The 26328-nt window shown below is 39.1% G+C and overlaps 1 protein-coding gene across 4 annotated transcripts; it reads right to left on the bottom strand.

The window, feature by feature from the left end:
• Window positions 1-1286: 1286 nt before the first annotated feature.
• On the bottom strand, window positions 1287-25105 carry ydjc (YdjC chitooligosaccharide deacetylase homolog). Of its 4 annotated transcripts, none has more exons than XM_042422130.1 (6): window positions 24944-25105; window positions 22782-22957; window positions 21622-21781; window positions 20668-20767; window positions 11123-11300; window positions 1287-3661 (listed from the first exon to the last, which is right to left on the bottom strand). In XM_042422130.1, exons 1-6 carry the CDS (start codon window positions 24944-24946, stop codon window positions 3331-3333), a joined length of 948 nt encoding a protein of 315 aa, XP_042278064.1. In that variant the 5' UTR covers window positions 24947-25105; the 3' UTR covers window positions 1287-3330. The 4 variants fall into 4 exon arrangements, with proteins under 4 accessions (XP_042278064.1, XP_042278067.1, XP_042278065.1 ...); XM_042422133.1 differs by having other exon boundaries at window positions 24998-25105; XM_042422131.1 differs by lacking the exon at window positions 24944-25105 and adding an exon at window positions 24302-24515.
• Between the last annotated feature and the right edge of the window lie 1223 nt (window positions 25106-26328).

Raw genomic sequence — 26328 nt, 5'->3', positions numbered from 1 at the left:
ATATATATATATATATATATATATATATATATATATATATATATATATATATATATATATATATGTGTATATATATATATATATATATATATATATATATGTGTGTATATATATATATATATATATATATATATATATATATGTATGTATATATATATATATATATATATATATATGTATGTATGTATGTATGTATGTATGTATGTATGTATGTATATAGTTATCGTATAACGTTATAGTTCCGCCAAACAATGTAACGAAGCACTATAAAAACTATATAAACAAATTAACTATTGAGGGTACATTCTAATAAAATATAAAGGTGCTTGGGTGACATTTACCCACCTGAAAGAATAAATGAAAACAAACTGTTTTCTTTTTCTGCTCTTCAGTGGCCTTCCTGATATTCTCTGGGTGTAACTGGCAACTGAAGAATGCAGCAAGCTAGCAACTGAATGGGGGAGATCTGTAAAGATACAAAATAAAGCGGACGTAGGCCTACATAAAATAACACAGCTACAAGTGAGTGGGCAAATACACATAAAAATCCTATATGCCACACATACTGGACCATAATTGGCTACAAACTAATTGTGATGTCATAAATCTTGCTCATTTGCCCACCCTTAAAAAAGCTGATTTTCAATGAGCACACAGAAACTTCCAATTTTCAGCAGATGAATGTGAAGACAAACTCTGTAAATACATCATTCAGCACAGCGAGGAGAACAACATTCAACTGTTGGACCAAGAAGAAAAACATTTATGAGTGGAAGGGGACTTTAGGCATATATTTTTTAAACCAATGAATGTAATTTATCAGACTACACTACATGTGATATTTCCAGCAACATGGATGACATTGCAGGTGTCTGACCACCAGAGGGCTCTGATACAGAACATAAAGAAGAACATTTGGAATGTATTGAAATAATTGTGCAACACAAGTGCATTCTAGGGTTGAACAGTATTAGTACCCATCTTGTATCCAACATGTTGCACTACATTTCATCATAAAAACAGGCAAAATCATGTTTTGCCATATCTTCGTGTTTGTACTGTACATCCTCTACCATACAGCACCTACTATGTGTTTTGCTGCTCTTTACTTATTAGGGCAGATGAATGTACAAACTGGATAAAATATAGTCCTCTTGGACACCACAGATTAAAAAAAACCATTTCATTTGGTATTGGTGACTGGGTTCACTAGGGCGTGTAATAACAGTAGATTTTCAAAAATAGCATTTGTTGCTTTTAGATTACAGGGGAAGAAACATCAGACATCAGTTTGACTTCATTTATTCATCTAGTAGCTTGCACGATAAGATTTGCCAGCTGTTCAGTTATGAGCTTTGTAAAAATTAAAATATATTGATGCATAAAAAGTTTCAACAGAAACTTTATCAAAATATACAATTTCAAAGGCCAGGACAGCAGCAATAAATATAACACATTCTGTACTCTCACAGGTGATTCAAAATAAATCACATTCACTCAGAGAGACACACTTAGCATGTGATTACAGAAGTTCAGTGCTACTTGTGCTACACAGACCTGAGATCATTGGAAATCATCCCTCCACCCTCTGACATAAAAACTGTAAAGACTGCGTGGCTTGATTAACCTGTTAGGGGCCCCCTAACAATGCTAGTATAATCTGTCAGTTATAATAACTCAATCTGTCAGTTATAGTAACTCATTACATTACTCAATTCTAATCAATTGATTCTTGGTCAATTAAGGCATTCTACCTCTGACTAGCAGACCGCTGGTATGAATAACATACCGTTGCTAGGGACGCAGTTCTGTTCATAGACTCTGGAGGACCACATCCAATCATATCAATCCACAAAAAGAGGTCCGGTAAAATTACCAACTACAGCTCATTCTCAACACCTTCTGTCAAAAAAACAATAGAGATAATGTCTGTGACTGGGCACAGATGTGACGGCAGCCTGAAGAGCTACTGGGCTCCAACCATTACAGAAAGGGAAAAGTTTAGCAAGATCCTGTCCTCCAATCCAGGCAAGGCAGCAGATCTGGTGAGCGCCTCTCTTAGTTGTGTATCGCTGCACACTAACTTAAGTGATAAGTGGTAGTGATAATAGTAATATTGTTACCAGTTGTAACATTAGTAACAATTGTGTTTCCAGGTGTGTCAACTGCAAAGCATGTTCTCAAGAAGGGTACAGAACTTCCATAGATATTTACGCTGCTATGCACGCAGTTCCAAACATAGAATCTGACAGACTATTTTTTTTTAGCTGAAGCAATAAAATCATTTTTAAATCAATAAAATCATTTTTAAAGCAATATTTTGTGTCAGATTACTGATTTCTTTAGTAAATAGCTGTGTAATAAGCGGGATAACTAAGAAGCGGAATTCACTTTCAGTTTGAACTTCAGTTATTTAGTTCTGTGATCCTTAAGATTAACTTGGTGAACACAATACTAACTTAACAGATAGAAATGGACAAAACTATCAAAATATAACCTGAGTTGTAATAAATGTGTGCAATGATGATCACATGGGTAGTGCAAAGTACTGATCTGGATCAGAGTAATGTACAGCAGCAGCTGGTATGGCTTCTGTAAAGAACACACTTTTCCTGTTTCATAGTGCCACTTCAATCTGTAATCACATTTACTCTACAGTGATGAGGCTGTGCTCAGCTGCAAATTGGAAGTCCAGACATCACTTTCTATCTAGTCTCTGTAACTCACTCTGTAAATCTCTCATTGACTGTTTTCTTTCATCGTTTTTCAGAGAAAGGGAAACACTTTGAATTCTTCATGATTTTAACAAAGTTAAACAATGATTTATTCGTTAGCATTTAAAATGTATTAGCTTTAGTTTTTCTGTGCGAGAGTGCACATCACACATAGTGGGAACTGTCTTTTCTTTGAAACAGTTAAGGTGTTATTGTTACAGCGTGTGTGACAGCTGTTGACCTTTAACCCATGACTGACTGTCTTGGGCTTGTGGGAAAAAGTGTTCATTAAAGGTTGCTAAAAAACGAAAAAAATAAGTAAACATAACAATATGTTGTTGTTGTTTTTTTTAAAGGGTTAGGGTTTAAAAAAAACAAAAAAACCCAACAACATTACCTTCCATTTCTAGACCAAAGCAGTGAACCACACAACATACTTGTTGAGCAAGGTTCTGTCGTAGGCCTGGATTCACAGTAATCTGTGTTATTAAACTATTCTGTTATTAAACTATTCTGACTTATGTGTTTTTACATCTTAAACAGAACCTGTAAAATCCACTTTTAGTTTGGCTCTCTATAGTATACGTACAGGTTAGTCATTTTTAGACAGTAGTGCTTAAATGTCTTTGAAAGCACAGAGCTGCACTCTCTCCTGGCTGTAGAGGGCCAGCAGGGACGGGTCAGTGAGCATGCTCAGCTCATGCTGCCTGTCAGCTGACTGGGAGAAGTCATCGGGTCCTTCTCCACAGCCACCCAACTGGGGGTGACTGGGGTAACCTGGGTGGACCATCAACTCTGCTGTGACCACAGGCTGATCAGAGCTGGATGTACTACAGGAGGTAGTGCCTGAGGGTCCTGCTGACAAGGCGTGGCTGAGGGCCCTCTGCAGGTTGGGGACGGACATGTTCTGACCCATAGTGGTCAGTCCCAAGTACACATCTGGCCACCTGTGGACATGGAGACAATGCAGAACTTTAGTGTTTGTCGGCCACAGACCACAAAGGACTCTGTTAATCCCTCCACCCACTGCAGCACTTTCATAGATGAAAACATCACAAACCAGTATAACAAACCCTCATACTAAACAGTTAGGACCAGACCTACATACACATGACAAGGTTGACTGATGAACCTTAAGATGACAGGTGTAGACAGTCAGAAAGGGAAAAAGCAGCATCACCAGTTCTCACCAAGAATCAGCAAGTTGAAATGATTTCCTCATACAATTATCTATATATCTGTGTGTCCATACTGACATGAAACTGAGCTGGTCAGAAATGCACATGCTGTTCTTAAAAAGGCTCAGTCCAGGTTGTTTCTCATCAGGAAACTAAAAGAGGTCAGTGAGAAGCTTTTAAATGTTTTCTATCATGGTTATGTGCCTTGTTTGATGTTGTTGTATGTAGGGCTAACAGCATCACTGTCAATGCCAATGGTTCTGTAATGACATTGTTTGCAAATTTCCGGGACCTGTGGATAAAGCATTTGTGTGTCACTAGAAAGACAGCTGCCTTAAGCTGTGCAGCCCCCAACAAGGTGCTATCAGTTAATCAGTTCAATTGGGTACATGTGGGGTTCAACCCTATTGCACCAAACAAGGCAGTGGAAACCAGTTCTTAGACTAGAGGTGGGTCCTGGACTAACATGGAATAGTAAATTCCATGTTTATAAGAGGAGGAGGCCAGGGCACATTTTGCTGTAGAAGATAATCTTCTGGGAGCATTTCCAGAGAATCTTACCTTCCCAGTTGTAAACATTATCGATGTGTATGCACCTACACTGAGCTTCACCTCTAAAATTTTATGATTGATTTAGAACCACAGTAAATCATATGCCATATCATATCATATCATATCATATCATATCCAGATTAGCCAGTTCTGAGTGTGCCATATCTTGGCCAAAACTGACCCATATATGTTTTAAGATGACCGGGCCACACTGGCTACATAATATGTTGGCCACCTCAGTCTCACTTCCAGATTAGCCAGTACTAATTGTGCCACATCTTTACCTATAGCGGCCCAGTACTGTTCAACCATATTTGGGCCATATTCACCATTTCAAATATGGGTCATACTAGGCTCACATTCAGATAAGCCAGTACCAATTGTGCCACATCTTTACCTAAAGTGGCCCGATAATGTTCAGCAATATTTGAGCCATATTTACTATTTCAAATGTGGGCCACATTACGCTCACACTAGGACAGCAAGTGCTGACTGTGCCATACAATTGCAAGACAGTGGGCCAAATTTGTTGTATAGTATTTAGGCCATATTTGCCATATCATATGTTGGCCACTTTAGGTTCACATCAAGTCAAGCCAGTGTTTACTGTGCCGAATCTTTGTCAGAACTGGCCTAGGTATGTTTTAATATAACCGGGCCACATTTGCTGCAGCATATGTGGGCCACTTTTGGTTTACAACCACATTAACTATTGTCAACTGTGCCAGATCTTTGCCAAAGGTGGCCCACATTTGTTTTGGGCCATATTCATTATATATCACATGGGTGACTTTAGGGTCACATCCAGTTTACACATCACCGAGAGCACCGCATCTTTGCCAAAACATTTGTTTTGGGACATATTTGTTATTTTACATGTAGGCCATTTCAGGCTCACATCCATTTTGTCAGGGCCAGAAGAAGGCCAGCATCATTGCCTGAAGTGGCCCACTTCTGTATGCTATCTGGGCATTATAACATCATACATATTCTCCATTACCCACATTTCCCAAGTTAGCTTTAACAGATAGACATAGACAGACAAAGGACAAAGACAGATATTAAACATAAAATAGGAGTCTGGCAAAATCAGAGAGAAAGATAGAGAGGATAGATGGAGAGAGAAAGAAAGAAAGAAAGAAAGAAATAGAGAGAGAGAGAGAGAGAGAGAGATTGTAGAGTCAGCAATAAATGTAACATTTGTGTTATTAGAGGATAACAGGGAGTTTATTTAAAGTTCTGATTTCATGTTGCAGCATGGGCTACTGCATTGGGTGACTAGAGCTAGGTAGTGATGTGGTAACGATACAGCTGACCATTGATATATAAGCTGTACATAGACAATACAGTTTGTCTTCCCTTCTCTCGAGGTTGCTTCATGATCGGAAGTTTTTTTTCTACTTTCTTGTATTTCTTTCGGATACTTGTTGATGCCATAGTGAGTTCCTTTCAGTTCCTGTCCTTTGCTTTTCACAAGTTCTTTGTAGTGTTCAAATTTTGCGACTATTGTTCTTGGTCTTTCTGTGTTGTCCTCTGTGCTGAGAAGGTGAGCTTGGTGAAATGTTATTTTGTTCATGGCATCTGGTGGTAATTTCAGGGCTGACTGCATAAATTGTTTGATTGCATCTTATGGGTTATCTGGTGTTTGTTCAGGTATTCCAGAGAAAATCAAACTGTCGTGCATGCTGTGGCTTTGGAGGTCCAAACCTGTCTCTTTTATTGTTTTGTTTTCGTTAGCAAGGTTTGTTACTTGGGCAGATAGAGTTTTGACTGATCCTTTTAGTTGTTTTCTTGTTGTAGTGATTCAATTTGTGACTGTGAGAATTCAAGACTGAATTTCATGTCTCTAAAGTCTGCATGTAATAATTCCAGTATTGAGAGTTTGTTGTTGATAGACTGGAGTACACTGACCTTGATTGTAGTTGTTTCGGGTTCTGTCTCAGTAGACCAGTCATGTCTTGGCTGCATTTTGCTGGGTTCAGCTGCCATTATGTCTAGGTTGTAAAAGTAGTTGTTGACGGTGAACAGGTTTTCCAGGGTTAAAGAGGTAGATGATCCAATGTCAAATTGTATAAATAATATAAATTATAATAAAACTTTATTAATTGTATATTTTTTTAAAAGGAGTTCGGCATGAGCATTGTTCAGTTCTGAGGCTCAGAGCCTGTTCAGTTGGGGTGTGGTTTCAGGGTCTTGAGCAGACATGCCCCCAGAATTATAGAGCTCAGAATACTGCTTGTTTTTCCATGATTTTGAAACCTAATTTGATATACTTTGCAATTTTTTTAATCACTAAAATCTGGCTGGGTGGTTAATAACACATTTCTATTATTGCGTTACATGGACTTTAAAGGTTTTGTTGCATATATAGTTATTGCTTGTTCCATTGGTCTTGTTTGTAGGTGCTTCACTTGTCATTGTCCTTAATTGTGTGTGAGCTGCGGTGCAACGGATCACAAAACTCAAGGTTCGGATCGTATTACGGATTTGAGTCATGGATTGGATATTCTTTAGGATCAGCAAAAAAAAAAAAAAAGGGTGACAAATAAAACTTTGTTTTCCATTTATTCTGTAACACACTTACAGAAAGGAACTTAAGCCCATGGTCTTAAATGAAAACAACATTTAAGATGTCCAATGTTTAAATGAAATCTTAATATTCAATGCTAAATTATTGTTAAATTAAATTGCAATATGAAGCATGATACCTTCCTCTTTTAAACACAGTAGTGAATGAAACAGCCTGTGTCCACATCATCAAAACTTGATGATAACTTAGAAACATGAACACGTCTTGTCCTGAAGCTTGTTTAACAAGCCACAAAACTAACATTCACCGGGGAAAAGTGCACCGCTAACGTCAGTTAGCAGCTACGTAGCTAATTAGCTGCTCAGCTGCAGCACATTAAACAGTAGGTAAATGTACCTGCAAATGTAACTTTGGACCCGTTAGATGCTGGTTTGATCGTTGCTCTTCAAAATCCCTGTTAGCAACACGCTGTTTGTCCATGACTTGTGCTTACAGCAGTTTGTCTTAAATGAGATATTAAATTTTGCAATTAATCCGCGGTTCACATGTGTGCCGACCATGGGGGGCGATCCATACGGATCACGGATCAACTGCGATCCGTTACACCACTATATATTTATTATTTCACCGTTTTTTAGCATCTAACTACTACTATACAATTTGTCGTATAGGAGTAGTTCATTCCAATGTCTCCATAAGGAGATGTATGCTATTACTTTTCTCATTTCTAGCATATTCCTGTGATTTTATATAATTTTTTTAAATATTTAAATTTATAATGGAAGGTCAATGGGAGCAATGTTTGAATATCTCAAAAACTAAAAGTGCTGAAGTGTTCAAACTTGAAGGAGCGGTGACCCATCTGGTCAGTTATTATATGTTTTATGTTTTGGCTAATAACTCATGAACTGTGAGGCCTATCCAAACAATATTTATACAGTTTGTTCCTTGGATGATGCCAAGTAGACTGATATAGACCACGCCCATTTGCGCCTAAGAAATTCTTCCACCATTTTGAATTTTTTCATAAACGCATTTTTTGCTTCTTTTGGCACACTTTTTAATCCAATCTTGACCAGCTGCCTCTGTATGTTCTTTCACATAGCAAGTAAGTGTTCTGGATTCAGAGGCGTGACAGAGATCAGACTGATCAGAGCTGTAAACTCTGCTATGAGGGAGGACAAAGATGTTACTAGGACAAGGGGAGGACATTTCTCCTCGTTTGATAACGTTAAAAGTTAAGTTAAACTTTTCTGTTGGCTTCCTGACTCAATTTAAAAAGATGAGAGAAAAAGAGAGAGAGAGAGCAGCTGTGGTCAAGTGAGCTAGAGGGTGAATGAAGAGAGGGAACGCTGGTAGTGAGAAAGCCGGTGAATAAGATCACCGAACGTTATTTTCTGATTGTTTCACAGCGGTTACGTTCTAAAGCACAAACAGCTGTAGCAGAGACTCTCACACACCGAGCTGATATTAAAAGAGCGCACATAAATTTGGTAAATAACACAAATAAAGACAATCTCTACTGCGTTTTGCTGTCATTTATAGTTGCTGAGCCCTCCACATGTGTGCAGCACAGCAGAGGAGACAGACAGCAGTGGAGACTTGAAGACAACTAAACTCGTTATGTTACTGTAAATGCCATAAAAGCTTTGTGAGTAAAAAGCTAAGAAGAGTAATTTATCAATGTGATCCATGCAAAAGATGGACAGACCCCAAATGATGAGAAATATTGCCGTAAGGAGTGTGATTTGCGTCACAACAATATAAACGATAGAGCACTATATGAAACGATAGACATTTTTCTTTCGTCACATGATATATATTGTCATATTGCACAGCCCTAGTACATACCATATTTGGATGACCCTGAACAGAGCTTATATGTTCATTTTTTGGTATCATTTACCGTTTGTCTGTAATTGGTTACCAAACTTTTGAAGGCATGGCCAGATGCACTTAACGAGCCATAACTCTTAAATGCTAATTCGGATTGACACCAAATTTGGGAATCTTGTACATACAATGACTGTATGTATGTATTTGGGCTCACAGATGTAAGAATTCACAAGAACTAGTGTGTAAAATCTGATACATTTCTACTCACAGGGGGCGCTACTGTATATTATAACATGATTTTTCTACAGTTCTGTTGTCTTAAATGAGATGAAACTTGGTACACAAGTTCTCCTTGTCAATGTGCACAACATATTGAAATATGGCACCAATAGCCCCATCTTGTGGCCATTACTGAAACACCTACATACTGCTTATTAAGTTCCATATCTCTTAAATATAATATTCCATGGTGACCAAATTCAGCAAAGTTGCACAGCTGTGGATGCAGAAACTGGCAGGAGCAGCTAGCATTTTGCATCTCTCACACGGAATTTCTTTAGAAATTGTAGAATTTTCTAGTTAATTTGCTGTTAGTTGAGTAGCTAGGTGGGCTCCTGAGCTATACTTACAGTATGTTATGGAACACGTGTTTGTGTGTTTGTGTTACTGTAGTGGCAGTATGTCTTTCATATGTCATCTGCTATGACCTGTCTGACTGTAACTTTTGTTATTTGTCACTGTGCATGGCAACAAAACTAGTTTCCCCTCTGGGGATTAATACATTCATCAAATTCATCTAATAAAAGTTAATTTAATAGGATTGAGATATCTGTGTTCTAAATGCCATATACTTATGTACGTGATAACACTGTGGGCCTCAAGAAGCATTTGTATGAACAAATGTGTTCTTAAGTGGCACGTATGAGTGAATTAAGAGAATTTGTCACATTCATCAATTTCCTCATACTTCTCTGAGGTACAAAAAAAATCAACCGTCATACAAGAAATAGTCTGTCTTTCTCCACAAGGGGACAGACACTCGTTTGATTTATCAGTTATAATGTATTGAATTTGGAGTTTAAATATGTTACCAAAATGAACAAAAATAATTATAATTGACTAAAACTTAATGCAAAATATTCTGATAACCATATCATCATCATGCCAGTTCAGCAGTTGTTAGGACAATAATTCCCTCACTCCCACAGGTGCCGCATGGTTTATATACATGTCACAACTTTGCTTCTTCCCCGGAGTTTTTTGTGCTTTCTCATCTCACAGGAAAACCTGAGTCCCGGGCCGAACCTTCGCGGTCCTTCACAGTCCTGATGGCATCCTTCCCTGGCTATTGCTGCTTGTGCTTGTTGTTGTTGTTGTGATTGTTTTTCTTCTGTCCCCCCTCCCCCTTTCCCTCTCTCTTTCTCTCTCTCAACCCAACCGGTCAAAGCAGATGGCCGCCCACCAAGAGCCAGGGTCTGCTTGAGGTTTCTACCCGTTAAAGGGGAGTTTTTCCTTACCACTGTCGCCAAGTGCTTGCTCATGGGGGAATTGTTGGGTCTCTGTATATTAAAGAGTCTTGACCTGCTCTGTGTGAAAAGTGCCTTGAGATGACTTCTGTTGTGATATGGCGCTATATAAATAAAAATTGATTGATTGATTGATTGACTGTACAGGGGAACATCTGACACTATAAAATCATTTAATGTAGAATATTCTCTCATCCATAGCTGTCTAACCTGTTTTTGTCATCCAAGGTGTCTAACATTACACTCTTTATTGCTGCTCTGATGACATGTTGTTGGCAGCTGAATTTATATTTTCTAATAGTTTCGGGTCCTCTAATATGACTACTGACACAGATACATATATTTTGTTTTTGTCTGCTGTCTTCCAGCAGCAGGATTTGAAGCTTGATGGAGTGAAGCACTTCTTTTTACTCTTTGGGAACATTTTTGTGAATGAAACTTGAAACTATATGGACAGTTTAGGGGTGATGATTATGCTAATGATGGAATCTCATAAATGTTCACCTTCTCATGAACAGGTGACATTCATCAGACTGAAACCAGAGATTTAGGACAACTTTTTGCAGTTAAGGGAGTTTGTTGAATATGACTTGGAACACACGCAAACAAACCTCACAAAAAACAGATTCAGGAGAAGAATACATAAATATTTTTTGCATGAGGCCTAATGATTCCTCCTCTGATTGTTTTTGCACTTACAAATACTGTACTCGATTCACGACTAAAACTCTGTGTGCACACAAAGGAAGAAGCCTAAATTAAACACACACACACACACCCACAGACCTGATTCCATAGCGTGTGAAGACAGGGATGGAGTCCAGAGCGTCCCTCTCCACCTGTTTGTAGAATCTTTGCAGGTGTGCTGGCAGCCATGGGCAGCTGTGTAAACCTGGCTCCACTGGAACACGAGTGTATGGAATCCTGAGATGTGACAGGACCTGTCCAAACACCTCTCGCACCCCTGCAACACAGTCACAACAGCATCAGTACTCTCATCTCTCCTGAGCCAAGGGATTTGCATGGTTAACCTGCCCATTAAACTGTTAATGGACAACTACTAATTTCATCTTCGTGTTTTATTCTGTGATCTAGCCTCTAACTTTTTGGAGGGTAAGAGGATGAATTAAAGCCATTTTGTTGTTACCTACAAGCCCAAGTTAAGATAACCCTGAAGACAATTTTGACAAATCTCCTCCAGAGACAAAGAAGACATTATACTACTGTTTTCACAGGCTGAGTAGAACTACATTTGCATGATGAGCACATGAGTAAACTGATCTTCATGTGTAAAATCACAGTGTTCCATTTTATCTGTCATATTTACAACCCAAACTGCTTAAAGTCATGTCTAATAAATTATCAGAAGTATAAATAATACTATCTCAGGCATTGTGGCAGAATCAGCTCAATGCTTTTTGGAAACCTTTGGATGCACATTAGGACTTTGTATGAATGTATGAATATAAATTTGACATTCTGTGAGCCCACATATATAGTTAAAAATAAGGGTTTTTTTTGTCCCCAATTGAACAAGCCATCCCCAAACAACTGGTCTTAAGTCAGAAATTTGTCCCTGAGAAAAAAAAAAGTGCAAGAGTGCATGCACCAAAAATGACATCACGTCTTTCACGCCAGGCATGAAGGCTCCACAAGTTGTTGCAGCACTTGGTTGTGCACCTCTGAATTTATGTAACTAGGCTCACGCCAGAGCTTTTCATCTCAAGATGGACATGTTCGAAGATAGACTGGCCGAGCAGGTTCACCTATAAAGAAACCTCTGTTACCCTTCCTTGGGAGACAGCCAAATGGCTCAATTCATAGAGAGAGATAGCCACCACACTGGCAAAAGATGAGGCATTTTGCCAGAAAATGTGGAAAAATATGAGGGATTGCTTTGTGAAAGCAAAAAAAAGGAACCATGCAAAGAGTGGCAACCCAGGTGGAAACAGAGTGGTCCCGCCAATTCTGGTGGAGCTGGGATGGCTGTCCCAGTTCATCAAACATGGAGAGACAGGCAAAAATTTAGATTTGCAGGTAAGCGACAGTAATTACAGTACAGAAATGCAAGGTTTGGCAGTATGGCGGTACATTCCTTTACCTCCACTCTCTCTATTGTAGTTCATTTTGTGTGTCTTTATAGCACGTGTTCTCTTTTACTTGTCAGAATGTAACCACACAACAAATCGGGGAAATAACTTTGTAACAACTCTTTCCATCTTGATGTGCAGAACAAAGTAAACTAAGACCAGAAATGGTAACAAAGAAGACTTCATGTTTGAGTGGAGTTGTATCCCAGTTTCATTATTACATAACCAGTATCATATCTACTGCTTAGAATTAGTAGAATGAGTGCTATTATCAGTACTCATTTTACAAACATGGCGTATTCACTGTTTTATATCCATTATCATTTCCGGTTGTTTTGGTTTGTCTTTGTTCTGCAGGAGTTAATTTGTTAAATACCAGAGTAGCTGGCAGTGTGCTTTGTTTGCCTTATTATATGGTGTTATGGGGTAACCTCATTATAACTACAGTTTTGTTTATTAAAGGATGACGAGCAAGATGCACACAAGTGACTCCACTGAAGTTCTGCACCCTGGATGAGCCCATGTCTTCATTGGCACTGGGCACACTCTCACATCACTTTCAGGACCATCGTTTACGACAGACGACATCTGGCAGCTCTTCACCCTCTGTGAGGGACTCACCATCTCTCCTGCCTCAACTCTCCGCCTAGTAAACATAGGCGGCAAGTGAACAGTCAGTTCTTGAAGTTGATGTGTTCGAAGCAGGAAAAATGAGCAAGCGTAAGGATCTGGGCTACTATGACAAGGTCCAAATTGCGATGGCTAGATGATTGGGTCAGAGCATTACCAAACCGGCAGGTCTTGTGGGATGTTCCCAGTATGAAGTGGTCAGAACACACAGTGCAGCGCAGCTTGCTGCATATGGGGCTGCATAGCTGCAGACCAGTCAGAGTGCCCATGCTGACCCCTGGCCACTGCCGAAAGCACCTACAATGGGCACATGAGCGTCAGAACTGGACCATGTAGCAATGGAAAAAGGTGGCCTGATCTGACGAATTACGTTTTCTTTTACATAATGTCAACGGCCGGGTGCGTGTGCGTTGTTTAACTGGGGAAGAGATGGCACATGGTAACGCTAGCAGCTGCTCTCATGTCTCCATGGATCTCAGTTCTTGTTTTCAGCGGCAACTCTCTTGCTCTCTGCCTGCTAAGCCTGCTCTCGGTGTGTCTCTCTCCGGATGGCAGGCGAGTTGCTCTGGTTCTGGTTCTAAGCGGCGGTCGTCCCCTGGCTCGTCCCCGTCTGTGCGCGCCGCAGCCCAGCTGTACATGGACGACGACCCACTGGCAGAAACCTGAAGCCCGCCATCACTAACTCTTATATAAGGGGAAGATCTAAACTAAAAATCTAATGTTAAAGATCAAAGTAAGCACTCTACGGATGAGCATCATTGATGAATATCTTATTTTGTAAAATGTCCAGTGTAACCGGTGACACCGTTGTTGTCATGAGTTTATTAGTCAGTGGGAAAATTTCCTCATCCTGGCATCCCTAGACAATACTACATAAATGAAATGATAATACAGCAATACATTTACCAGAAGACAACTGACATATACATTTTCATGAATATTGGACCTTACATGTAGGGGGTGACTATCACTTCCTGTGTCCACTATGTGGTGCTACAGAATATCCACTAATTATATGTCATGTTGCTGAATTTCACGTGCAGACCACACCAAATTTCATGTAAATCGGATGATGTTTGTCACATACAGCTAAATTCCTTGTCAGTAGGTGGCGCTATGACTATGACTCAGTATTGACATGTAGATGTGTTCAGGCCTGGACTCTTATCAGGCATGAGACATTTAAGGCAGATTGGACAATGTAAAGCCGAGTTACAACTTTCTGTTTAATGCCCCAAACATGTTTTGGGCAAAACTGTCCAGCACGCCATGCCAAGGGCATTCCATGAAAACTAAAAAGCTTTGCAATTTAGCATCACAAAGGTGTTTAGATATAACCTACCAAATTTGAAGTAATTTGGGTTAAATCTCAAGGAGTTTGTTCAAATACAACACCTGTCAATGGCTTCACTTTGTTAAATAATGCAAAGTAGATTAAAAATGACTGACTTCCTGTTGGACTTAGGGTATGGCTCCAAGAGGCTTTTTTTTAAGTCTGGAGATGTTACATCTGCCTACCAAATTTCGTACATATATATCAAATTTAAAGGTGGGGGCGCCTTCGAGCCATTTTGCCATATCCATGCCCAAGACCCATATCTGAACGCCATTGACAGGGGCTCTATTTTAATGAACTACTCCTGGAGAGCGACTTCAAATTTGGTAGGTTACATCTAAAGATCTTTGCAAATGCTAAATTGCAAAGCTTTTTATATTTCATGGAACACCCTTGGTGTGGCGTGCCGGTGAATTTTGCCCAAAACATGTTTGGGGCATTAAACAGGAAGTTGTTGTAACTCCTTTACATTGTACAATCTGCCCCAAATTTCTCATGTTTGATAAGAGTCTAGGCCTGAACACATTTAAATGTCAATATTTAGTCATAGTCATAGCACCACCTACAACCTTATGTAACAAACATCATCCAATTTACATGAAATTTACATAGTGTGGTCTACACATGATATACAGCAAATTGACGTATAATCAGTGGGTGTTGTCTAACGCCACGTAGTGGACACTGGAGCTGATAGTTATCTCCTATATGCAATGTCCAATATTCATGAAAATGTCAATCCATGCCAGTTACCCTCTTGTAAATGTATTGCTGCTTTAATATTTCACTTATGTAGTATTGCCTACATGCACCAGGAAGTGAGGCCCTAATGACACATAGTTCATCAAATGTATACACAGTTTCTAATAAGTTATCTCCAGCGCCACATACTGCACACAGGTAATACGATAATCCTGACAATTCAGAGCTGTGTCAACAAATCTCCAATAGTGATACTACGGCTGCCACTCCCTCCGACGTGCGTGAGGTGCAAGGGCACGTTCATCGCTGCTTGCAGCTTTAATTATTAGACTTATATTTGTTTCTCTCTTGCCTCAGTTCATGAATTCCTGATTAGTCACTGCTCAACAACAATAGATTTCAACATGCATGTTGCCACTGTTCTGTACACCACCTGAAGTCCTGCTGAAGTTCATCTCCTGTGGCAGAGTGTCTGACAGAAAGTGGTCTTCACAACACAGCACCATCCAGGAGGCTTGTATGGACCGGGACAGCAACTTCCACTTTGAGCCTGAACCAGATCCAGCAGCAGATCCCAGAAGGCAAGATCCCCGGCAGAGGCAGTGTGATGCTCTGAGCACTGTTCTGCTGGGAAACCCTGGGTCTACGCATTCATGTGGATGTTACTTTGACATGTACCACCTACCTAAACAATGATATTTCCTGATGGCAGTGTCCTCTTCCAGGAGGATAATGCGCCCTGCCACACTGCAAAAATTGTTCAGGAATGGTTTCAGGAACATGACAAAGAGTTCTAGGTGTTGCCTTGGCCTCCAAATTCCCCAGATCTCAATCCAATTGAGCATCTGTGGGATGTGCTGGAAAAACAATCCTGTTCACACCTTCAAAGGTGAAGTTCATGTAACAATGGGTCAATAGATTTTTTCATGTCATGTTTTCTATTTAAAAATAGAAAAGCTGTTGTCTTCTGAGTTGAAGTGTTTCTGTAACCTCATTATGATGAAGAGCAATTTATCTTTTTGATGGCTGCTAAAAGTTGCTCGCATAAATAGCAGCCAACAGAAACTAGAGCTAACATAATGATACTCAGTATTCCAGCTGACCCTCTCCAGCCACACTAAAAAAAACAGAAGGAAAAGGAAATAACCTGCTCTGACACTCTTGAACATGCAAATTGCAGCCTCATTCTGTGCTCCCTTCCTTGTTGACAGTCTAATTAACCCACCATACTCCACTGGTGTCATGGAGTAGTTCCCTTATTCCACACTATATTATAATACTATAAAGAATTAGACATGTATTAAATGTATTCATCATAAACTGTTTGGACAGCTCATACATTTAAATACATGTACTTTTCCTGTTCTGTATCTCTTCCGGAGTAAGAAATAATAATGATGTACACAGACATAACATGAATGAATTAAGCTGAAATTTTAGAAAGCTACAAACAATTTTAGATTTGGAAAATTAACAAGGGTCATGATCAGCTTCATTCTTTTACACACTGCATTTTTGTGTCCACTCAGACAAAGCAAATCAAACACATTTATTCTTAAAGCTATAATATGTAACTATTCCTTTTAAAATGTCTAAAAATGACTAGACCTACGTTATATATGTTGTTTAGTTGTGTACTTACGTTATCCCAAATGTTTCCAACAATTTTCAAACCCAGAGAAATGTGCAATTTTAATCAAGGTAACAGTCCATTTAATTTGGTCACCTGTCAGTGGTTTCATACCCCCTCTACCAAAGAGTATACATGCACAAGATGCATGCATCGGCATTGTGATTGTCCACCACAATGGTGTCTAACAAAGAGTATACGCATACAAGATAATACATCGGTGTTGTGGTTGTCTGCCAGAAACTGTCATAAATCATCTTTTATTCAGTTTTAAGCCACATTTTTCCAATAAACTTTCTAGAATTTGGTTGTTTTTAACCGTTACTTATCTTTTAACTGGATGAAGGATTTTAGTCATCGGACATCTGGATGGGTGCCGAAAAGTGGCTCCTAATATTACTCTGTTTTTAAAAATATCACCCATATTGCTTGTCTTACACCTACAAACAAAGCCTATATTAAATTGTGTATTTATCAGACTGATTTCAATTTGTACATATTAATGATGAATCCTCCATGAAGGCAAAAGTTAGACATGGAGTTCCACAAGGTTCTGTACTTGGACCAATACTATTCACCTTGTATATGCTTCCTTTAGGTAATATTATTAGGAAACACTCCATAAATTTACATTGTTGTGCAGATGATACCCAACTATATTTATCAATGAAGCCAGATGAAACCAATCAGTTAAACAAACTCCAAGCATGCCTTAAGGACATAAAGACCTGGATGACCTGCAATTTTCTACTACTAAACTCAGATAAAACTGAAGTTATTGTGCTTAGCCCTAAACACCTTAGAAACACATTATCTAATGAAATAGCTACTATATGGCATTACCCTGGCCTCCAGCACCACCATAAGGAATCTGGGAGTTATCTTTGTTCAGGATATGTCCTTTAACTCCCACACAAATTAAATTTCAAATACTGCCTTTTTTCCCTTGCGTAATGTTGCAAAAATCAGGCACATCCTTGCCCAAAAAGATACAGAAAAACTAGTCCACGCATTTGTTACTTCTAGGCTGGATTATTGCAATTCCTTATTATCAGGCTGCCCTAACAAGGCTCTAAAGACTCTCCAGTTGGTCCAGAATGCTGCTGCACGTGTACTAACAAAAACTAGAAAAAGAGATCACATTTCTCCCATTTTAGCTTCGCTACATTGGCTTCCTGTAAAATCTAGAATAGAATTTAAAGTCCTTCTCCTAACGTAAAAAGCCCTTAATGGTCAGGCACCATCATATCTTGAAGAGCTCATGGTACCATATTATCCCACCAGGACACTGTGCTCCCAGAATGCAGGCTTACTGGTGGTTCCTACAGTCTTTAAAAGTAGAATGGGAGGCAGAGCCTTCAGCTATCAGGCTCCTCTCCTGTGGAACCATCTTCCAGATTCGGTCCGGGGGGCAGACACCCTCTCTACGTTTAAGAGTAGGCTTAAAACTTTCTTTTTTGATAAAGCTTATAGTTAGGCCCGACCAGGCTCACCTTGGATCAGCCCTTAGTTATGCTGCTATAGGCCTAGACTGCCGGGGGACTTCCCATGATGCTCTGAGTTCCTCTCTCCTCGTCCTCCTCTCCATCTGTATGCATTCATGTAACATCAATGCATGTTACTAACTTGGCTTCTTCCCCGGAGTTTTTTGTGCTTTCTCATCTTGCAGGAAACCTTGGGTTGCAGGCCAACCCTTCACGGTCCTTTGCAGTCCTGTTGGCATCCTTCCCTGGCTATTGCTGCTGTTATTGTTATGATTGTTGTTATTCTGTCCCCTCCCTCCTCCCCCTCTCCCTCTCCCTCCCCCCTCTTTCTTACTCTCTCTCAACCCAACTGGTCAAAGCAGATGGCCACTCACCAAGAGCTGGGTTCTGCTTGAGGTTTCTACCCGTTAAAGGGGAGTTTCTCCTTACCCCTGTCACCAAGTGCTTGCTCATGAGGGAATTGTTGGGTCTCTGTAAATTAAAGAGTATGGTCTCGACCTGTTCTATGTGACAAGTGCCCTGAGATGACTTTTGTTGTGATTTGGCGCTATATAAATAAAAATTGATTGATTGATTGGTATTTTTATATAGGAGTTCAGCATAAGCATTGTTAAGTTCAGAGGCTGTTCAGTTGGGACGTGCTTTCGGTACTTTTAGCGGACACACCCCCAGTGTTTCAGAGCATCACAACTGGCTATTCAGGAGGAAGCGTCAAATGTGTGGACAAAACAGATCTCCTTCAAAAATTAAGTCTATTTATTTTTTACACAATCAAAAATTTGAATTAAATTGATCAAAAAGTTTTCACACATTCACACATTTGAATGTATTCATTTCACACATTCAAATACGGTTATACAAACCTACAATACATATGACCCTAATATTATTCTATGTTTACCAAGGCTTATTTTCATTTACAAAATGTTTTTTCTCATCAAGTCTGGATATATCATACCGCTGTGCAAGGATAATAACACAAACAGAGTCAGTTACGTTATGTGGATCAATGCAAACTACTGAGTGCTGCTAGGTGCCACTGGCTGCAGCCGCAAGTTACAGGTAACACAGTCGCTGTTGTTCTGTATTCAGCGTTGGCAAAGTCCAATTTAATATTCAGTCAGAAAACAAAGTCAGGTTTACCAAAGCACTGCAAAGTTTGCTGCAGTGATTCACTGAGTGTTTGGTGATGTGACAGCGCACACACAGCAACAGACCTGTGCCTTGGCTCGGCAGCAGTTAACGCGACTTTTCTCTCAGGTAATGTTACATCTAGCATTGGCACAGTGAACCAAACGGATCAGCCCGGAGCTCTACAGTTAAATAGCCTGTGATTGATCAGTAGGAGGTTAACTTTTGCCCAGCCCCATTGAGAGGCGGGCTCAGGGAGACCACAGCAGGTGAAGTGGTGGCATAGCTGCAGCTGCAGGCTGCCCGCATGGCTGCATTAAATTAACAATAGCAAGGCTTTTTGTTTTATTTTATTGTTGTAGCCTATATGCTCAGTTCACAAAGTTTGTTAGGAAGTTCATTCTGATGACTACTTTTGATAAAATATATTTGCTGGATCACAGTGTTTGTGTTTTTTGTTTTATTGTTGTTGTAGGCTATTATATGGCTATTTAAAACATATGTCCGGTAGTTGTTCAATATGGCTGGAATTCTGAAATATTAATGGACATAATTGGCCATCAAAAAAAAAAAGAGAAGAAGTAAAGTGTTAACTCTGCTCCATACTCTGTTTTGTCTGATTCCACAGCACTGTATTCTGCCTCATCGTAAAAGTGTCACCCATCTCTGCTCCAACATTATATTGTAAAGCTACTTCTTTGTTTATGTTAGGGTTAGTGTATAAGTCACAGAGAAACTCAGCAGCTGAAGTCAGGCTGCGGCTGTAACATCGCTCTGGTGGTCGTTTCCTGTTCCAGACTCTGTTGTGTCTGATTGAACAGCACGATATTTGGCCTCATATCATGTAATTTCTTTCCAAATATACTGATTTTTTGAAAGTATTTCGTAGCATGATATTTTAGTGTCTGATTTTTCCTATCGCTAGCGTAACATGGTAGACGGGAGTGTTTTTGGAGACCCACATTTTATCGTCCTTGAAGGCACCACCACAGAAAATGCAGAAATGTAGTTTGTAGTCTAAGTCCACTGGAATATGTGTTTTGTGTGACCCTGCAGACTTCTGCTAGCAAATGAACAGGGAGCTCTGGGTAGAGGCAACATGGAGGGAAGTTAAACATTGTTAATTTGCATATACTACCTATAAAGTAATGATACAATGTGGGTTGAATATCAGCAAAGTTTCCCTTTAAATATCTATCATTATCCATTCTGGCATACTTTCATTTACCACTGATGTTCAATACCTCTTGAGACAAGTTGTTTTTGGGAATCAGTGGATGAGTGTACAGTATGATAACAGTTATAGTTAATGGGTTTTTTTGCATTACCTGGCAGTACATGGACATGTTGGTGTCCGTCCATGTGGTGGGGCAAGTGACCCGTCAGTTCCCTGAACAGCCTGACCTGGGCCCTCAACTCCAGCTCCACCTGGGAAGATAAAAACCTCCTGTGACATCATTCCAGTCTTACAACACTGTCCTCACTTACAATGGAAAAGTAACATTTGGTTTTCCTGTACTTGACAGTGGCTGCTCAATAAACAAAAGGATGTGTGTGCTTGATTTTTCATTCTTTCCTGTTACAACATTTCTCAAAAGTTCAACTTTTAAGTATTTGAACAAATATGGAGAAAATGGTACTTAATTTATGTAAGGATTTTCTTTGTTAGTTTAGAGTCTTCAAGTGGAAAAGTACATTTCTACTCAGAATAATATGAAAATTTCTTCTGGTTTGAGTTTTCATTTAGCTGAAAGCTGAGACGCCTAAGCACACATTCAACTGACTTCATGATTTTGAAATTTAGACAGCAAATAAAAAAACAGCATAAGGAGGATTAGTCTGACACAGCTGTCCTGTATACAGTAACTTTTTTTGAACTAGACTTGACCAAATGTCATTCATTTGCATTCATGGAAATGCATTCATATGATTGTTTGGATATGATGGTTCTAACTCCAATTTCTAAAATTAAGCCATGTTCATATTTTCATATGATCATTGTGCATTTGTACAAATCTGAATTTCATCCCAGAAACCGATTTATGCATCATTCTGATTAAGAGCAAATGGCTTCTCACCCTCATTTTTGAACAGTTTCAATGTTATATTTCATGATGTATTTCTATACTGAATTTACTGTTTTGCGTTCATTTCATTTACCCTCATACATTTTTCATCCCATTGTGCATTGCAGCTATTAACAGTTCTCTGAGCTTATTAATTAATGTGTGCAATGAGTAATGAGTTCAAATCAGTCACAAAGTGGACTTTGGGCAATGTACCTGTTTCATGCTGAGCTGACCTCTCTCTAGGGCCTGACGGAAGCCCATCTTCCCATGGAAGAAGCCGCGCTGGTTGACCAATGTGGAGGCCTGTCGGAGGCTTTGACACACCGGGATGCCCTCCGACAGGTTGGCATGGAGACCGATTGGGATGTTGTGTCTAACAAGAAAAGAGAAGTTTACAGTTCTTTACTTTAATAACGCAGTTATTAAATGAGCAAAAGTACAAGTCATATACATTTACTTGAATACTCCTTTATCTGTTGATAAATGTTCAACTTTCTAACTTAATTTGCAATTGTGTAATTTTCAATGTTCTAAATTTGTTTTGTAATTTCAGACTAACTACTATGTCCTCACTAAGCTGGTTTAGCAAGGACATAGTAGTTAGTCTTAGCTTACACTAGGCAACAGCCTAGCAACTGCCTACAAACCCTCTAGCAACAAACATGTAATAATGCTTTAGTCAACACCTAGTCACATCTTAGCAATTGCCTAGCACACCTTTTTTCATTTATCACAGCCAGAAAATACTTAACATCACATATGCAACCAGGGAGGGTGATGCCATGAATACTACATTAACAAAGGCCTTATTTATTCTAAATATTGCATGTCCTCCCTGCTTTCTAATTGTTTTGTTATAAATTGTGTTGCCATTTAAATAATACCCTCTACATCAATACAAATTATTTTTTTAATTAAAACAGTAACAAAAGGTTTCCTTTTCTAATGCACAGAGTTTACAAGATTACAAAGTAGAATATCTAACCTAAGTGTCTCCAGCCCATCTTTCAGATGTACTTTTTTACACATTTGTCGTTACTGAAAAACATCCACTTTGGTTCTCCACAAAGAGACGCCCATAAGAACCTCCCTGGAGCAATAGACCCAATGACTTTAATAAGTCTAATATTTATGCTTTAGCCTTTTTCCTTCACATTGTACATTTCTTAGATGACCAAAATGGTATCTGCTTTCCAATCTAATTGAAGTTGAACTGGAGGCATCATTATGATGTACATTTGTTCCTTTATGTGAAAACATAACAACCAATGGACACAGGAATGCCAGCTACATCATCAGTCACTGTTTTCAGAAGATCTTAAGTGTGTTTGGGTTTCACATATACAGTAGCTTATTATCAGCACCCACACCACCTTTTAGCCAGATCTACGGCCTCTTTGGCTGCAGAGGCATTAACCAACAGTGACACATTGGAAATGCCACCAGCCTGGAAGCAGTCCACAATCCCCTGGTTCCTCCTGGGACAGTAGCCGAAATCATCTCCCGTCACCACCAGCATCATTCTGGGCTGTGGCATGATTGCTGGTTGCTGTGGAGGACATACAGGAGGCAGATTAACACTCATCATAAGGGTGGATGTGGCTCAGCAGGTAAAGTGGGTTGTCTATTAATTGCATTGTCAGTGGTTTGATTCACAACTCTTTCTGTCTACATGTTGAAGTTTCCTTGAGCAAGACAATGAACCCCAAATTTAAAAAGCCTGCTGTTTAGGTATTTATCAGTCACAGCTAAATATATATCAACCACCTAGAAACCAAATAGTAACATCTTAGCAAGCACGTCAAATACGTCTCCTGAGTGGATGAATCTGAAAATGCCAAACTCCTGTTTTCATATAGATGAGGAAAAACTGATCTTTTGGAAAACAATGATATATTGGCTATACAGATATAGTAAGAGACTGTGTTGCAAGAAAGTAACAAAGACAACTATCTGTGAAGTTAAAAACAAACAGTAAACAGTCTTAGTGTCCACCAAGCAACACCCTATCCATCCCCTATAACAAAGATGTAGAAATACCAAAGCTACCAATGTGAATAACCTTGCAACTTATCAGGAATACTCCTGTGGATTTAACTTAGTCAACCAACATTGTTGTTACATTGTTGTCAAACTATGTACTTCTTGTTCAACTGTTTTGGAAGACAGCGTTTTGCTGTGGTCTAAATGTAAGCTGTGGAGCACAAACTAAGTTTATGTTTGGGAAAGACAGATATTTACAGGGAAGATGAGTAACATCTTCACCAGTCACATGTCACATGTAGCCTCGTATGCATGTGACTTGTAATTTTGGATATGACTCATCCTCATAGTTAGAATTATATTTCAGTTTTACAGTTAAATAACATTATATCAACTAATTGAAACTGCAAATTAGGAAAAACATTCACAGAAATGACTGAGAAATAATTGCTCTAAGGCTTTTGGTTACAGAACAAGACCAGAAAAAGGCACTTTAGGGCCAAATGTCCCAGTTCAAGTCATGAATGGCAGTAACAGTAGAATCCAATGTAACAACCCTGCAATAAATATTACTTACCGAGACTGCTAATTCAACTCTGGTATGTCGAAGTAGTCTTCTAGTGCTGATCTGTATTATAATTCTGGCCAATCCCTAAATTACACTACATACCGCTACAATACATTAGGTGGACAAAATACTGTAAACACCTTTCAACAAAACATCATCATAGAACTATGGTCACAGCAGTTACCAGAGAGTTGAGTCAACTCGTCTCCAAACTACACATTTGAAGACGACACTATCTTTATATCTTTGCTTTTCAATGTCAACAATGGCCGACCCACTGTAACAACAAAGACAGCAGAAACTCTATCCTAGTTTACGGATTCAAATAAAACTCCGTCTTACCCATGGTATTACACGCGTTTGTCCATGTATGTCCGAACCCACACAGGCTTGGTGGAAATAAACTGTACTTCCGACTAGCAAACCGCATCTGTAGCCTGGAATCGACTTTACTAGAATTGGACGCCCTCTGCTGGAGCAAACATGGCGGATTTAATCACCCGGCTGGCAAGAATTACTTCAAAAGAAGACGTCCGCAGTTCTTTCAAATTTATATCGAACTTGAATCGAACTAAAACTTTACATTGGTATGCCAAAATATTTTTAGTTCAATTCTTAATTCAGTTCTTGGCGTATTTATTCATAACATTATAAAAACTAAACATAACATTTTGTAAAATGCTATTGCAGTGCAATCATTTTCAAAACTGTGCATTTTATGGAGTACTTTTATTATGAAAATCTTCGAACGGACGTTTTTTTTCCGTTGATATCAAAATGGAAATTTCATTTCAACCAATAACGGTTTGTTCTGTCCAAGATAACATAGACATTAGAACATTAAGACAGTTCACGTGAACCTTAACCATACTTCGAGACCTTTCCAATGACATACACTGTATATGTAAACATAAACATGTCTGAAAGCATATATATCGTTATCACCACCACCACCACCTCATCATCATACGGCGTCTACCTCACCATGAGCACATTTACCAACACGTTTTCCCTTCCCTGTAGTTTTTCTTAACAGACCTTCCACAGTGACAACTCAGTGATACTGAGCTATGTACAGGTGTGGCTTCCCCCAGCTGGTCCACGTCATGTTATTGGTCGCCAGACATATAGTGTACACACAATCCAGGACCTGCAGCCAGAACTCACAGGCTTTGTCTAGTCCACTACCTAGTATTGAAAATTCATATCAGGGGGCATGGCGTGTTTTATGTAACTTTAAGACAATAGTTTGATTCTTAAAACATGTTACTGAAAAACAACATTTGTACTATGGAAAAATAATCCACTCACCCAGTTCTTACAACTTCCTGTTTTTACTTAACATACAGATTTAAGTATTAATGTTAAAAAAGAAAGATAAATTATTCCTGACTGGATTATCCAAGGGGGGCCCTATTTACCATCTATTTGTGGTAACTAGGTTTAACACAAGTTAATTTAGGAAAATGCATAATATGTATTTTGACACAAATCCCTCTACAAGACAAGGTAATAATTAGTTTGAAATAAAACAAAGAGATTGGCTCCCATTTGCACCTATTTTAGCCTCATTACACTGGATGCTTGTTAGCTTTTAAAGTGAGCATGCTACATAATCTGAGATCCTCAAGCATTGACCTCTATATATCCCAGAGCGATGGCTAAAGACCATATCCAATATTTTTATTTAGCCATTTCTTACTGCCCTATTTTCAGCATTCCTTGGTTTTATTCTGTATTTTAGTGTACATTTTTAGCCATGCTAGCGGCACGGCTCTATAGCAATGTTGGTCTGTCGGTCAACCACTTTGATCCAGCCAGAAATATCTCAACAGCTACTGGATGGATTGCCACTATGTTTTACAGACATGGTTCCCAGACAATGTATCCTAATGCCTTCAGTGATCCATTGACCTTTACTCTAAGAGTCTCCATGAGGATGGCATGTGATTTTGAGCGAAATTTGATTTTTTTGTGATTTTCTAAACTGTGGGATGGACTGTCATGAAAATTGGTCCAGACATATGTGCTTCTTCAGGATACATTGTGATTACCTTGGTGATCTGACTTTTGATCTAGCTTTCTATCATGACCAAATACCTGAAAAACTAATGGCATTCCCATCAGCATCATCTGTACTTTTTGTTTTGTGCTTAATAGCAAATGTTAGCAAGGTCAAGGTCAAGGTCATCTTTATTATCCCCAAGGGGCAATTTGTTGCACAGCCAGCAGTAAATAAATACAATCACCAACACACACAAACCTACACTCAAACAAATTAGGCAGAATATATCTGCGACCAGATGGAAGCAACTTGTACTCACTGAACCAGGAGTGACTACGGTCAGCCAGGACTGACTGGGCCTTCT

Source organism: Thunnus maccoyii, chromosome 9 (genome assembly GCF_910596095.1).
Source record: "Thunnus maccoyii chromosome 9, fThuMac1.1, whole genome shotgun sequence".
Taxonomy (NCBI): Eukaryota; Metazoa; Chordata; class Actinopteri; order Scombriformes; family Scombridae; genus Thunnus; species Thunnus maccoyii.
This window is presented reverse-complemented; position numbering and strand designations above follow the sequence as displayed.